Source organism: Colossoma macropomum, unplaced genomic scaffold (assembly GCF_904425465.1).
Source record: "Colossoma macropomum unplaced genomic scaffold, Colossoma_macropomum, whole genome shotgun sequence".
Classification (NCBI taxonomy): Eukaryota; Metazoa; Chordata; class Actinopteri; order Characiformes; family Serrasalmidae; genus Colossoma; species Colossoma macropomum.
Window position 1 is genome coordinate 27,020,990 of NW_023494790.1, and position 16,303 is coordinate 27,037,292.

A 16,303-nucleotide genomic window follows, 5' to 3' on the forward strand; every position below is an offset into this window, starting at 1 on the left:
TGTTCAAATTCTGAAAGCCTTAAAAGTTCTTACTTGTTGTGGACGACTCGAAAGTTGTTCAGAAGAATTTCCCTTGCTTCGTGAGCATGCTTACTGAGGTTCTCGTCCTGCAGAATGCTTGAGACAAACAGCTCACAATCTGATAAAAGGTCATACATGTACACACATTCATACACATTCACTGAACAACTGAGGAAGCAAAACTGAACCTAACTGATCATATTAGAGAATGGAAACATGCATGACTGGAAAAATACAGTTCAGATCCAGAGTTGTGGTGTTTTCTATGTACAAACATGTTCCCTTTCAAATGATATCTCTTAAAAATATGCAAAAACTCTCCAAAAGAACAAGTTGCAAATGCCGGTTCATGCAAATGTTATAAATGTCAGTACGCACAACTGACAGTGGCTTCTTTTGTGTGTGTGTGAAAAATGAAGATGTTAATCTACAAGTGGCAACCCTCATGGAAAAGCAGGTAGTACAAAATGTTTTCATCTGATCTGCTCTCAACACACTAACAATAAATCCAGAATAATATAGCCTGATCTTGTTCTGTGAGAAACTAATGGTAATTACACTGGCTATAGACTAGGTTGTAAGAAGCGTTTTTAAGGAGATGACATAGAAGAACCACTTTTTGTCCCCTAAAGAACATTTAAATGGATGGCTCCTAAAGAACCAGTTTTGTACATGTAAAGAAGAACATTTTTAAAGTTCAAAGAACCTCCGCATAATGTCAAGGCTCTATACCACTCTTTTTTTCACTGATGTTTAAGATGTATTTTAAAAGACAATTCCACCAATTTTTCAGTTGTTTTGCTAAATGGCATTCTTGTGATGTAAACAAAGTTATTCAGAGTTGTTTGATATGAAACAATCTTTTCTAGAGAAACTTACTAAGTCTGAATTTTTCACAGTGGTGGTGATAGGAACCAGACATACAAAGAGTTAAATGTCTCTAAAGCTCCCTTACAGAAAGTTGTTACCTGAAATCGTTATGAATGTGCTGCCTGATATCTGAGACATTTTTTGGTAAATTTTGAGATTTTCAGGTTTCATCCTAACACATATTTTAAGTGGAGTGTAGAGTACTACATTCAGGAAGTTCTAAGGCAAAATAATACTTAGAGAAAACTTACTCTTTCAGATTTACCACTATTTTACCACTATGAACAACACATACATGAACTCTGAAGACACGTGTTGGTTCACTGGTGGTGTTGGATAGTAAATAAACTGGCTATATTTGTGTTGTAGACATCATGGCCCCTGGTCTTTGGGTCTGTCACCAGCGTTGTAAAGAAATCTGAGTCCATAAGTTTCTCTAGAAAAGCATTTGACATCAAAACATTCTGAATGACTTTGTTTCTCAAAAACAGATTGTGCAGAAATTTTGAAAAATCTGTGGAATTTGGAAGTGTGATTATTAGAGTTATGAAAGCAAATGAGAAATGTTAAGCAGACATCAAATTTCTACGATGCTCAAAAAATAAAAGCCTGCCTTAATTTATGTTTTCACTGATTCACCAAGCATTAATGTATTCAGCCGTCCCTAATGATTGAAGTTTAAATCAAAAGCGTCGCTGAACCAGCCCTAGTACAGTTTTGTGATTAAATATTTTTCTTTTTGAACTGACAAAAGCATATTCACAAGACACTGTTAAAGTGACTTATACCAGTACCTGCTAGAAGTCTCCTGATATCTTCAGAAATCGTCCCCATTAGTGCTCTGAAAGTAAGCCTCCACTGAAAAGTTTGACCTGTCTTCTTATATTTCTTTGCATAAAAAAAATTAAAGGTTCAGGGCCTCTGAGTGTGAATGTTGTCTCCACAGCATACCTCACCGGTACTAACGTAGCTCACTGCTTCTAAGAGTGAAGTGATAGCAGACATCCACACACTCTTCTACAGAGTGTGAGAGGAAGAGCACAGCACTTTATCGATGTTGTGAAACTGAAACTAGTTTGGTTAAACAAATGTGGGATTCTGTGGAACAAGAGTGGGGCCTAGTGTTAAAATAGTGTCATTTACAGGTGAGAAAATTCCAAAGGTAAATTTATCATGAATTTTGTTCGTAGGCTACTCCTACTGGGGCTGGTAGCACAGAATTCAAACAATTTTTTTTCAGAATAAAATAGTCAAGATGTAAACACAATCACGCTGAGTGGTTTCATATGAAATGGTGCATTGCAGAGCAACTTAACGACTCAGAATTCTTTACAGTGATAGTGATAGGAACCAGGCTTCTGAAGCACTTAATGCCTCTAAAACCTCCCTCACAGAAACTTATTACATGAAATGTTTACTGTTAATATGTTACTTGATGCATGAAACATTGGTTTAGGATAGTTCTGAGAAGGTTTTAACCTAAAGGGTATTTTTTAAATCCATCCATGATGGAGAGGTACATGCAGGGCAAAGTGCTACCCAAAGAAATTTTATTTATTTATTTATTTATTTATTTATTTATTTATTTTAAGATTTTCCACCATTTTACTATTATGAACATTACACATAAAAATTCAGAAGACACATAGACATGTACAATATGTCACCCCTGGTTCCTATCACCACCACCGTAAAGAAATCTTAGGCAGTAAGTTTCTCTACAATAAACCACTTCACTCTAAACCACTCTGAATGACTTTGTTTACATCTCAACCATTTAATTATGCAGAAATTTTGAATCAGTGGACTTCCCCTTTAAATTTTCCAATCATTAAGTGCACAGTGTTCTAATTATACTAAGAGGTTTCATTTGTCTGGCATAGGTAGATCTTGTTTTTTTGTATACAAGCTACACTATATTTCTTATCACATCTTTACTTTTCAGAAGAGAAATTAAACATAAATATAAGAGTGACCCTCAGAATAACCTAAATTCTTGTACTTCTTGTAATGTTCAATGCTGTAGAGTATACAATCTTTTTGTATTAGGTGTCCCTCTGACGTTTTACATGACTCTTATACTGTAATGTACATTAAATTGGTAGATTTATTACATGTATTACATTTCACATATTTTGGGAACTATGATATTTTCCCACTCATGAATTGAGAAGGGTAAATTAAGCAAAAATCCTGACTACAGATGCAAACAAGTTTATTACTGATAACTAGAACGGGTCAAGATTTCAAATACAAGCATCACACTTATCAGTCATATATCATGTATAAATATATTCACACCATAATCACATTGTGAAGCTTTTTTTACACCAAACTCACAGCAGTCAGATAACGGTTTAAAAAAAGTAGCCCAGGTTTCCTTATCAGGAACAGTGTTAGACAGGTACAGGGTGGTAACAGGAGAAAAACAAATCTGAATTGAGTAGAGGGGGTAGCATTCCAAGAAGAGGACATGACCGTTTGACCTCTTCCTCTCTGTCCCTGTAGCTACAGCCCCTGTTGAAGGTAAAAGGGAGGAATGAGCAAGGCCTCCCAGCCCTCCATGAGCACTGCCTCCTGCCTGCTGGGCGTAGTCATATGAAAGGAAGAAGCCTTTGTAATCTGCCCGGGATTACACCGCCCAACAATACACAGCTGAAAGGGTGACAAAGACCCAGTATCAAACACAGTCTCGGGCTGATGAGAGGAACCTGCTATGATCTCCCACCACCAACACTGCCATCAGCACCTCTCATCTCCCCAAGAGAGCTCTTTTGCCATTCGCTGGCTCCTTTCTTCTCTTCGCTTATCTAGAGACGCAGGCTTTTTCATCTTGGCATTCCTTTTCATTTGCGTTTCACTTGGGGGAGGGGCACCACTCTCTCATCTGAGTAAATCACCCTCCTCCACAAAAATCACACTGTAAGACACAGGCAGTGCACTCCTCTGGAGAGCAGGGGTCAGTTTGAAGGCACTGGGACACTTCCAGAGTTTAACGTTAGCGTCATTCGATGAGACTCAATTACTATCAATAAACTCATTTTCATTGCTTGCTTAATCAGACTAAAGAGTAAAGGAACAGATACATATCATTCCATTGAATGCATTCAAAGCCCAAGGCTCATTTCTGCTACTGGCTTGACCTTTTGAACCTCAGTGTGCTGTTTGCTGCTAATTAACCTCCTCCTCTCCCACACTTGCAGATAAATCTACAGGCACCAGTAAGAAGATGTTTGAGGTGGTGTTTAAGAGGTTCTGTAGTAAATATTTCCTGAAGGATGACAGTTTGTCCATGGGATTTCCAAGGCATCAGTATAAGCTACCACCCAAACCCCAAATAAGGGGAACTGAGGAGAAGAATAGGTCTTCAGCGGAAAGCTGACACACAGGATAAACACCCATAGGAAGGTACTATATCTAAGCAACTATCTGTATGATATGACCTAAGTCCATAGTGGTGATAGTTCACTGTGTAAAGGACAGTATAAAGTTTCCACATCACAGAAAATATATGTTTGTATGTATAAAGTTATAAAGTCACATATAAAGTTATTAAGTACAGTTCATAAATGGATTTAACCTGTGAATTAATTTACTTTGTGATGTGACAAACATTAATACATTTACATATATCCATCTATTCAACCTACAAAAGTCTAGCCCCGCCCCATCACACAGAACTTATAAGGAGTGTTCCATCCCAAACTGCTTTTTGAATGAAGTGCAGTACAGAGCAGGTCATTTACATACGTCAGTTTTAAAGGCACTGTAACAAAAACAGCCTGTTTATTTCAGTTAATTCAATTAAATTTTGATAGAAAAAAAGCCATAAGTGGATCTTGTGGGGAAAAAATGAAACACAAGAAAAATGTAAGATATGGCCTTAAGTTGACTGTAATGTGACAAAATGGGAAGCCTGGAAACGAGTCAAAAAGTAGTCATATTAAGTAAACTACATGATTTGATTTCCAAAAATGAGCAAGGAGAGGTGATCCATAATTTTGGATTTTCTCTTATTTTTGACTTTTAGAATTTAGAATTGGCCTCTTTGAGATTTCTCCATTTATTTGATCATTTATATGGTAATGGCTTTAAATGGCTTTAAATGGCTTTTTAAATGATATTATCAGAGATCACACTTATAAATGGTCAGATTAAGTGGATTATTGACAAACTCTTCCCAATTTCCACTGCAATGTTTTAGCCTTATTCTACTAGTGGGATGGAAGAAAGGGAGGGTATGTCTGTCTGAACAAACATGTAGCTTTCATTGCTTAGTAGAAGAGACTGAAAAGCCAGCCAATGAGACAGTAAATCTGTCACTGATAAAATGATCTGTCACCTTTCATTTGTCTCACTCTACTTCACACCATTGACTTCTTTAAACCAAGCTACTAAGAGAGCATTGGTTGCTCTGTACCAATCACCAAACATTCTTGTGAATAAACTAGTTATTGAACCTCTGGACAGAATATATTATCCATAAATGTACTAGATTGATCCATGAAAGGTCATTTAGTGACTAGTAGTGATTGTCCTTGGGAAGGTCCAGTAACATTCTTCAACAGCCCTAATGGTCACATGTTACAAATCATCTTTTTATCTTCTAACACTGGTCTTACAAACATATGTGAAAAGCCCAGAACACATCAAGACAATGTCCTTAACAAACACTAATGAACCAAAACGTTGAGTTGGTGTGCTATACCAGTGTCTGATTGTAAGAATGTTCTAGAGTGTTCTCCTCCATTCCCACTGGTTCATTTGACTTGTCAGTTCTGATAGCAGAACAGTGTAAAGCCAACTATCAACATTAGGGTTGTGTCCAAAACTGAAGGTGGCTGCCTCGATGCCTTGCTGTATGTGTTGTCTCAAAAATCAGTGCTTTAGAAAACAACGTTTTGATGAAAGTACCTGTAATTGAAATGCATTTGAGATACACTTTGAAAGTAGCAATACATAAAGACATTGCCAAGATACAGCTAATGGCTAAATTTTCATGTTTATGTGCTAATGTTACCATATTTTAACCTAGATAAAATTATTTTAGAAAAGCTGTGACATTCTATATGCAATTTCAATACCAAAATGTGATATATTACATAGACATTTGATTAATAGAAATTATGCTCAAAAAGCACTAATGTTTACCAAGTTTAATGGCTAGGCTACCTAAGTATTACTGGAAAACACTGGCTTAATGTTAGCTCAGAAAATTTCAGCAGGGCACAAAACACTGACATAATACAGAGCTATCATGCACATTCTTCTAAAATGACAAGTCTTTTATCTGAATACAACACAACAATGGCTTCAAAAGCTTTTCAAAAAGCTGCTTGGCCTCTTAGAAATAAAAATATTTACTTAAAACAATCTAAAACAAACTATACAACTATTTGTACACAAACAAGTCTCTCTGTCTTCCATGACTGGTTTCTGCCTCAGAATGCAGTTTGAGTACGCAACATTTGTCATGTTTCAGACTCCTATGTGTTGCTCTTTACGATGGGCTGTCAGTGGTCTATTTTATGCATCTCATGCAATTTTGGAGGCAATCCCAGAAACCTTGGGAAAGCATCTATATGTCCTTCTCAGTTACCTAGCTAATAAGGTAATGGATTGAAGGCGTACCATAGGGATATGGGTACGAGTCATCGGGAGGGGGATGGTTGTGTAGTCCTCTGAGAAAGAACACTATGGAGAGTGGAGGAGGAAACCTTCCTGTTATGCCTATTTCCAGCAAGGGGTGGAGGCTATTTGCATGAGGCCTCTGGCCCTACTCTTAGCAGAGTGTCTGTGAAAAGCAAGGAGACATACAAAATGCCCCTCTGACCCCCTTGTTTAAAGCCAATGAATAGTGTATACAGTTCTCTTTTTATCCCTTTGAGCTCAGGTACCCCTGTGGAGTGACATGCTTCAGAAGGACTTGAACAAGACTCAGGAAGTCAAGCCAGGCCAGCATTTGATTTGTAAAAGCCCTTGTGACAACCGTACTCAGCATGAGAGAGAGGGAGAAGACACGCAGAAGATCTCTGACCTGACTCCACACTGCAGATGATGCACCTGTCAGTATGCAGCGCGCAAAAGCCATACATCATACTTACACTTCTTCTGCTGTGGCCTCTCTATCTTGACTCTTGACCTCCCTGGTGTCTTGCAGAGCTGGAAAGTGGGCTGTCTGTGCTGGTGATGAATGACGGCTCACTGGCACAGAGGACGCCGAGACTTGCTGCTTCACTCACCTGGTGAGGTCAAGCAGCGGAGGGAGGAAAGCAAGGTTTGTATGCACTGAGACCACTCTTACAGCTGCCTCTTGGGGTGATGCAGCAAAAAAAGAAGCAGCTCAGAACTACCCCTAGCTTTTGACATGTATGATTTAGTAGTAGCAGCCACAGAAGTTCCTATCTGCCTCTCGATTATTCTTCACTACTGTTCCTCACACACATTTTTGTGTTTTAACCTTGTCTCTATTCCCCACTGTCCTCCTCTCATCTCCCCTCACCCCACTTACTGTAGCTTGAGGTTTCCCTGTAAGCTGACAGGCTGGTGAAAAACATCCTCCTCCTGCAGGCAAGCTGAACATCTGTCTCCATAGGGCTGTGGCTCCAGCTCTGACGCCTGCAGATGGGGACCCAGTGGGAGCCCAGAGCTAAGCCATCCAAAAGGGCAGGGAAAACATACTAATGACCACATTCGCTACAAAAATGCTGCAATTATAAGCATTAGAGCTTAGAGCTTGTTGTAAAAGTGAAGCACGTACACCATTTCCTGCACTTGCACCAATTGTAGCTGACCAACAAATGCACCTACATCAACATAATTACCACCACTAAGCAAAAAATGAGATAACTGCAGCTGAAGCAATTATTTTTTACATGATCTCAGATGAAAGCTGGTCTTTTGAATGATAACAAAGGAAAATCATCATTTTGCCAACAATATCAAGATTTTACATTAGTTGACAAAAAAATATTGCTGCGTCAGAGACCACTCCTAATTTATTTCCAGTTAAAGCAGACATTATGCACGAGTTATTCCTTTTTTGTTCGTATTATGTTTTAATTCAAAAGTAAAAGGAAAATAAATGAAAAAACAAGAGGTTCCAAAACTAGAGTTCAACAAGTGATTAAAAGATATTTAGAGAATGGGACACCTTACAACCATGCAAGACCTTGTAGACCACCAAACCTGTCACCATTAGAAAACTAGTGTTTCTGTCCATCCTTTAACTGCGAGAATGCGACAAAACACTATGGGTCTGAAAGGAAGTGTGGCTGTCAAGAAGAAGACAAAGACAAAATAAGAAAAACAGAAAATTCAACCAACCTCTAAGACTGAACTTTTGAAGAATGAAAAAATATCCCTCTAGATTTCTTTGAAAAACTGAAAACTAAACTCCCAAAAAGAATGGAAGCTGTAATAAAAGCAAAGCAGAGAAACACTGTATACTAAAACAAATTGTACTTAGTTGTTGAAGTTTCTGTGTAATTTTCTGCTTCTGCTTTTTTTCTGATGCTGAAAAATTAATAAATTTTACTAGTTGGCCGTTTTGACTGGAAATTAATTTAGGGGTGGTCTCTGAATTTTGGTACACAGTATGGTACGTTGGTGGGAAATTCCACATTGCAATTCCAGTGTGCACAGCCTTTCTCTGAACATTTTGTTATGTTTAATTGATAAAGTATATACAAACATATTCAACTTACATTGCTATTGACTGAATCCTCAACCTTAGAAGAATTAAAATGTGATATCTATGTTAATGTTGTATATTTAACTGACACTAGATGAGGAACTAATGCTGTGGGTTGGTTAAGCCTTCCCTGACCTTTGGTCGGGCACCCTTCTCCTCTCTTGCTGGACAGGCTCATGGCTTTAGTGAATTAATTTGGGCCTGAACTCTGGATGAACCTGGTCAGTGGAGAGGGTGCTGACAGTGCAGTGCTGCCGGGGCAAGAACTGTGCAAACCCAACACCCTGAGTAAATATTGAAGCAGTCCATCAGATGATCAGGGGAATGAAACAGGGCTGTCAAGTCCCTGCAAACTTTTAGGTAGAGGTGAAGCTGACCAAGAGGCTCTCCAAGATCTGGCTGTATTTAGATTCTTAAATGTACATTTATTCGGACAATTTGCTGAGGTGGCATTTTATTTCTGTTGAACAAAATTCATAGAATGTGATGCTGCAGTGGTTGATATTGTGCAGCAAGGACACTCATTTACAGTCATAAATGTGCTCATGAAATTTCTCGGGGGGGGGATTGCAGTTAATTAATGATTCAGAATTTGTCCACTCAAATGGAGGGAGTGCTAATATAGTAAAGTATAGGTAGTAATATAGTGATATAGTAGTATAGTGAATTACAAATAGTTTTGCTTCAAAGAGGAATTCCTCAGATATTTCAAAATATCTGTGTAATTAAAGGGTTAAGATGTCAACAAAGTCATTCAGAGTGGTTTGATGTGAAATGCACTGTTACAGAGAAATCTACAGAGTCAGAATTTCTCAGAGTAGGAGTGATAGGAATCAGACGCCTGTAGAGTTTAGTGCTTTGAAAAGCTCCCTCATAGAAAGCTGTTATATGAAATAATTAACCAATAAGTTGCCTGATGCTTTACCATAATTTTGAGATAAAGTTTTGGCCTTAAATATATTTTTTAAATGCATGCATGGCAAATATGTACATGCAGGACTGTTTTACTGCATAGAAAACTTTTTTCTCTTTCAGAATTACCATTATTTTACTAATGTTAACATCACACATAAAAACTCAAAAAACAAGTAGGTTCACTGGTCATTTTGGAGAGTAAATGGAATGGCTATGTTTGGATTGTATACATCATGACCCCTGGTTAACATCACCACCACTGTAAAGAAACATTAGCTGGTAAGTTTCTCTACAATGAACTGATTCACATGAAACCACTTCAAATGACTTTTTTTACATCTTAGCCACTGAATTATGTTGAATTCTGAACAAAAGTCAAATTCTCCTTTGATGTTGTTTAAAACTTGGATCTCAAAAAGGCTTTATTTATGTAAGTGGTTAAGGGAAACCAATATTTTAAAACTATTACCACATCTGCACAATTTTTCAAATGCACTTCATGGGTGCTTTTATGCTTTTATTGAGCATTTCTGTTTGGTTTAGAAATACTAGAATATATTGTTATAATAGAGTTGTTTTGGGTCAAGATTCAGGCCACAATCATTACCCAGTGTACATTTATATGTACAACATCTTTACAACCAGAATATTTTATCATGATATATTTCTGCCCATATGATATTTTCTGGACAGATATTTGTGAAAATTGGAAAGGAAACTTCCACCCAGATCATAAATCATGGTGCAGTAACAAGTGAGCAGAAGTGCAGAAGAAGTCACTGCTGTGGAAGTGAGCTGGCTGGAGTGTTTACATGTTTAGAAAGCCTGGAGGTACTGGGAGGTGAAAAGGTCATAGAACGCCACCCGGTGTGTACTGCAACATTCCTCTTGTCAAACTATACATACTGGGGTATCACTGATTTAAATGAACCCTATTGTATTGTAATGTCCCTTAACAAAGCATGTGAACTTACGAACATCAGAGCTTTGAAATGAAAAAAGAATCAACACATAACAGATAACAGACTCATTTCAGAAAAATAAAGCAACTTTTATTCAGTTATTATTATTGCACAGGACAGATGAGTACTGTGCACATATCAACACAACCCTTTTTCTCCGAAGTACATTTCTAGTGCAAATTCTAAAACTGGCCTTCAGTGGCTGAAGACAGTTACATAGCTTGAATTGAATGTGTGATCATATGAATCATATTAATAGAAACCCAAATGTTTGGGCTTTTGGGGGAAATTAAAGCAGCAACATGCTTTATCAAAGGCCAGAAATGTCTGCAAAATGGTTTTACTGGCAAAACTAGGAGATGTTTCACATTTGGTCCATGAATGAACAATAAGTTATGTAGATGTCCTTAGAAATAAAAGTGGGACATGTAACTGGAAAGTTCGTTTGGCACAAAAAACACCCTGACAGTCATTAGGCATAAACCACGTTCACTGTGGTCAGTTAGGGGCCGCAGTGTCCGAGCTTGGCGAGGCGGCTGGAGACGAGGTGCTGGAGGTGTTCGGGCTCTGGCCAGCGGCGGAGTCGGCGACGCGGTTTATGAGCGGGACGGTTCCTTCTTTCTCGCGTTTCTTCTGCTTCATTCTGCGATTCTGAAACCAGATTTTGACCTGCGTTTCGTTCAGTTCGAGGGTGGCGGCCACTTCTACTCTCCGCGCCCTGGTGAGGTACTTGTTGAAGTGGAACTCCTTCTCCAGCTCGGTGAGCTGCTTCGTGGTGAAGTTGGTGCGGATCATGTTCTGCTGGCCGTGGAGTCCGTATTCAGCGACCTTGACTGTAAAAGAAAAACAAGCATTAAAGCAGGAAAGGAGATGCGATTGTACAAACCCGCACCAAATATGAGTCCCACTCAGGCCTCCGTGAGGCGAGATCTTTGGGGAACATACCTGTTTTGGGCGGATTCCTCTTCACCTTCATCCAGTCGAAAGTTGGTGTTTGGTTGGGGCTCTTCTTGGGGTCGGTGTCGGGGGGGATCAGGCTGCTGTATTTGCTGTACGCCCCATAGCTGTGCTGCTCTCTCTCTCCGTAGGGATACGAAGGATATTGGCTCACTGGGAGCGCTGCTGGCCTGCAGTTGGCCTCGCCGGGTGTTCCACTGCTGGGTCCCATGCTTACAACAGGAAAGCCAGGGGTCTGCAGATACATGTGGTCTTCTCCTTGACCGAGCATGCTCTGGTGACCATAGTCCAAGTGAGCGCGGCTCTGCTTGCCGTAGCCGGCCTGTCCCGTTGTAACAAGATCCAGATTAATGTGGTACGGCTGGGACGCTTGATGCGCGTAGCCCATGCCTTGAGTTTCATGCAGCGCCGGTGTGAGCGAGGTCCCTCCAACCGGCCGCCCATCAGCTATACAACTGTTGGTGCTCGCACAGGCGCCCTGCATGTACTCCTGATCCAAAGAGAAGCATCCAACTTTGGCGTTTAACGGGTTAGGTCCGCGGTTATAGACCGTGTAATCTAAGTAAGAATTCATTCTGTATGATTGTCCAGCGGTAGTTAACTCAAATGGGGGTCAAGCGGTGCCCCGGTGCCCTACAACCTCGGAGCAGTACGTCAAATCTCAAAAAGTTCCATCCGGCTACATATCAACCAAGTGACAGGTCATGTGACCAAAAATACGCCAATGGGGTGCGACCTACAGCAGCAATTTGGGCGTAGCGAGTGTCCATCAAAGGGCTCGCATTTACATGACAAACACATCAATGGCATCCAGCCCATCGGTCAGATAAGAGCACACGTTTACAGGGCGCGCCTGAAGAGAAGCGCTCTTATCGCAGCAATATAGAACAGCTTTACGGCTTTACGACGCTTTCTTTAGGTGGTCTGGCTTTGCAGTAATGCTCTGTTTTCTAAAGACTTGTGAAACACGTCACGTTCGGTTACTAATAGAAAACAGGAGTTGATGTTGTAACCGTTTTTGCGCATACAGCGCCTATACGGTATGAACGAGTCGGCATTTTTTTTCAGATCGATATCGTGACTGCGATTTTAAAAAGTGATTATTTAATCGCAACATGAATCAAGGTCCATGTCTTTTTGGCCAAGACGACCAGCGTGGTTTGAATATGCTTGGACTGAACACTTGAACTAACATGCACACCATTATTTACTGAACACCACCTCTAAAAATCGCCGCATATATTTTGCACATTTTGCACATACATATACACTGTGTGCCAGTACACTTTGGTTAACTCTGTATTTACTGTCTATTTATTGTTTTTTGTACTTATTTTGTGTATACCTATTGTCTGGCATCCATCTAATGCACATGCACTCAAGTCCCTGTCTTGTTTTTAATGTTTATGCATCAGAGGCTTCAGAGGCAGCCCGGGCGTGTTTTGTTATACTGTAGGCTACAGTTTAAATGTATAATGACAAAGTTGAACTGAATTGAATTAAGTTAGTACCAGAGACGCTTAGTTGCTTATTATTGACCTACAGACAGTTCGCAAGCTCCGTGGTACTATTAGGTTAAAATTCTCTAGTTAAAACTACGGCTATAATTAAAATCGCTGCTCTTGTGATTTGAAGATTGCACTCTTTCGATCTGCGATTAACTTTTCATTTCTTTTCCGTGAGCGGTGTTGCCTGCGTAAGGGATTAAAACTGGCCAGCTCAACACAGAGACACAAATGTGGCCTTTTTCTCTTCGGTCTGAGTCACTTCTGCAGCCAATTCTACAGGAAAACAGCGCGGACACAGACTCCACTGAACAGAGGGATACACTGAACGTGCTGGATTCAAATGTGCATCATTTCCACATAAAGAAAATATTGTACATCAGCGCAATTATTACCAAAAGTAAGCAAACCGAAAGAGAATTCTCTTAATGCAAGATATTTGTGTTTGTTCATATGAAATGATGTTCAGCGTGGATTTGTAGGCTGTTTATTAAAATACGTTTAATCTAACAGAGCTGATAAAGATCTCCTTTAAACAGGTACAAATCTAAAAGCAGTAAACGGTGTCTGTTCACAGGGAAGCACAGAGACAGCCTGCTGGACGATAATCAATCTTTCAAGTGACAGTCAGATGGTTTTGAGTGACAGAGCGCTGAAGGATTTTCAAGAAGCTGCAAAAAAAAAAATAAAAACAAACACAAAATAGACTAAACGAAACGTTTGATTAAATTATTAAGATAATCAAAAGGCTGAAGAATAAATAAAATAGCTTTAAACTGTCGTTTTGAACTGTTATCCCTAGTCGTAGTTAAGTTGGGAAACTATTGTTTTAAACACACACAGCTCGAAATCAAAATGCTTACTGATTTGAGCAGAACTTTTTTACAGAACTGTTTTTATAAATATTTTAAAACTGGTTCACTGTGTTCACTGTTCACCAGGCTGAGTAGAGGACCATGACTTGCGATTCAGACCACTTTCGTGCTGATCAACTCTATTATGAGACAAAACGTGTGAAAAATGAGTAAATCTGTGCGTTGGGGGCGCGCAGGAGGTCATAAAATCCCCTTGGTTACCCTCCACATAACTGGAGCAGCCATGGTCACTGAAGACAACACCATCACCATCATTTAGAAATGGAGAGCACGGGTCATTTGTAGATCTGTTTCTCTGCGCGTCACACCAAGAATCCACGTGGTTTCGGAAAACCTGGCTGATGGTGGATACACGGCTCTGAGGAGTGCTAACAGGCTGAGAATTCAGAGTCTCAGAAGGCGGATCAGTAACGTTCGTTCGCAGGGAAATGGGCGGGCTTGCGTTGGGAGAGGGGGGCTTTCTTTTCAGCTTATTGTCTTTTTTATGTTTCATCCTTCGATTCTGGAACCAGATCTTGATCTGTCTCTCATTGAGGTTCAGCAGGCTGGCCATCTCCAGGCGCCGAGGCCTGCACAGGTAGCGGCTGAAGTGGAACTCCTTCTCCAGCTCCACCAACTGGGCGCTGGTGTACGCAGTGCGAGTCCTTTTGGAGCCTGCAGAACAGGAGCAGAACGCATTAATTAGCACTGGAACGAACGAACGAACGAACAAACAAACAAACAAATGAATGAATGATCAAACAGTTGTGTGAACTTATGGTACATTTGAGGGTTCTTTAGCAAAGGCAATGGTTCTATTTAGAACTATTATAGTTGAAATGATTTGCATGGTGAAATGACTCTCCATCACGTTGCAAATGGTTCTATACTTTTTTTTAAATGGTCTTTTATGGCACCAAAAAGGGCTCTGCCATTTTTATCATGTCAACAGTGGCAGAACCCCTTTTAACACAATATAGAACCATTTTCAAAAAGGTCCTTAATAGAACTACAACACATTCTCCCTCAATCTGAAGAACCATTTCACCATGCAAAGAACCATTTAAACTTGAATTTGTTCTGTATATAACTCATGGTTCTAAATAGAACCATTGACTTTACTAAGGAACCCTTGTAGAACCATCTTTTTAAGCATGTATGCTGTATTTTCTTTCTTCTTAAAAACAGCATAGACTCTCAGAAATGAAGCGCCCTAAATGGTTCTTAGCTTGGTTCTAGTTTTTTTTTAATTAGTGCAGAAACTTCACGCTATGTGGACGTTCTTTAAACTTTAAATGTTATTCACACGTCGCACATCTGATTAAATGGCTCTTCAAAAATCCGTTGAAACATTCTTCAAGCAATCAATTCTTCAAGTGGTTCCTCCACGTTTCTCCAAAGAACTTTATTTACACTGACAGTTTACTGATCAACGTGTTTAGGTCCTTTTAAAGGCTTTAAGCGTGATTGTTGAGTATAATAATGTTGAGTAATGATGCAAGGCCTGTTCTTAATGTATGGTGACTTCCAGCTGCAACTTTACCCACCATTACCAGAAGCATCGCAGAAGCTGTGACTTTTCTGTTTGGAATTTCTCTTAGACTCTGTCATCCAGGGGAAGACCTGCTTGCCATCAAAAGTAAAGGTGAACTTTGAAGCAGTGGTGATGTGGCCGCTGTGCAGAGATGAGCTGTGTGGTGCTGGTGGTGCAGGGAGATGGAGGGGTGATGCTGTAAAGCTGTGATGAGATTCACCGGGAAAGCTGAGCCGAGTACAGTCCTCGCTGGTCTTCTTTGGGTGAATCGGGGTGTCGTTTCCAAGGGTCAGTAATGAGTACACATTCCTCTGTCGGTGGTCTTCCCGGGGAGCGTCACGGTGTCCCAACGTGCCGTCACACTGAAACGAGGCGCTGGAGCTGATGTTGTATAACTTGTTCTGCATTGTCTGGAAGGGTTTCATTAGCTGCATCGCGGCTGTTCGAGCTTCTGGCAAAACACTGGCATCTCAAGTCACGTGACAGCTTCCTTCCAGAGGCCTCTTGGCAGGCGACCTAAAAGGTCAGAGCAGCACACAGTATGAATGAGGAGACATAAATCCATCTGCACAGCTGAAAGAGCTCATGGAAGGGAGCGTGTCTTTCCTGCAAAAGAGATATTTACACTGGAGAAAAAATATGCATTGAATTTTTACTGATTCAAATGTGCATCAGTTCCAAATGAATAACATATATTAACTGAGCACGACTTTGTCTCACTGTTTTAGCACTTTTGGTAACAAATGTGTTTATGTAATATATTTTGTAAATGAGGTAATGATGTACACATTTGACTCAAATACATTCAGTGCAGAACTTTTTTTATTTTTGCAATTATGAATAATATTGAGTCTCGGTGTTTTATTATGTGGTGCTAATAACAGATGAAGATATAATTACACAGATATAAGAGATATGACTCTATAACAGCACAGACCGCTGTAAAGCTGTAGTATTTGATGAGACTGGATTTTTCTGCCATTTAGAAGTTG

The 16,303-nt window shown here is 39.8% G+C and overlaps 3 protein-coding genes across 3 annotated transcripts in view; all 3 read right to left on the reverse strand.

The window, feature by feature from the left end:
• skap1 (src kinase associated phosphoprotein 1) overlaps positions 1 to 1,906 on the reverse strand; it is a 54,292-nt gene extending 52,386 nt beyond the window's left edge. Inside the window, exons 1-2 of the mRNA XM_036572820.1 lie at positions 1,686 to 1,906; positions 34 to 139 (exon numbers count right to left, since the gene is read on the reverse strand). Of these exons, the coding sequence (XP_036428713.1) occupies positions 34 to 139; positions 1,686 to 1,725 (146 nt within the window). The 5' untranslated portion in view covers positions 1,726 to 1,906. The remainder of the gene's footprint in view (positions 1 to 33; positions 140 to 1,685) is intronic.
• A 9,053-nt stretch (positions 1,907 to 10,959) lies between these two features.
• On the reverse strand, positions 10,960 to 12,778 carry hoxb1b (homeobox B1b). Its single transcript, XM_036571835.1, has 2 exons — positions 11,407 to 12,778; positions 10,960 to 11,294 (listed from the first exon to the last, which is right to left on the reverse strand). Exons 1-2 carry the CDS (start codon positions 11,990 to 11,992, stop codon positions 10,960 to 10,962), a joined length of 921 nt encoding a protein of 306 aa, XP_036427728.1. The 5' UTR covers positions 11,993 to 12,778.
• Positions 12,779 to 12,804: 26 nt separating this feature from the next.
• LOC118808955 (homeobox protein Hox-B3-like) lies at positions 12,805 to 15,745 on the reverse strand. The gene is made up of 2 exons (XM_036571836.1): positions 15,325 to 15,745; positions 12,805 to 14,452 (listed from the first exon to the last, which is right to left on the reverse strand). Exons 1-2 carry the CDS (start codon positions 15,743 to 15,745, stop codon positions 13,851 to 13,853), a joined length of 1,023 nt encoding a protein of 340 aa, XP_036427729.1. The 3' UTR covers positions 12,805 to 13,850.
• Positions 15,746 to 16,303: the final 558 nt, after the last annotated feature.

Excerpts from the sequence above, each read along its gene's own strand:
- LOC118808955 (XM_036571836.1), bottom strand. The coding sequence starts at position 15,745 with ATGCAGCTAATGAAACCCTTCCAGACAATGCAGAACAAGTTATACAAC. Across the intron at positions 14,453-15,324 it reads CTGCGATGCTTCTGGTAATG|GCTCCAAAAGGACTCGCACT; the intron begins GTGGGTAAAGTT and ends CCTGTTCTGCAG.
- hoxb1b (XM_036571835.1), bottom strand. The coding sequence starts at position 11,992 with ATGAATTCTTACTTAGATTACACGGTCTATAACCGCGGACCTAACCCG. Across the intron at positions 11,295-11,406 it reads GAGGAATCCGCCCAAAACAG|TCAAGGTCGCTGAATACGGA; the intron begins GTATGTTCCCCA and ends TTTCTTTTACAG.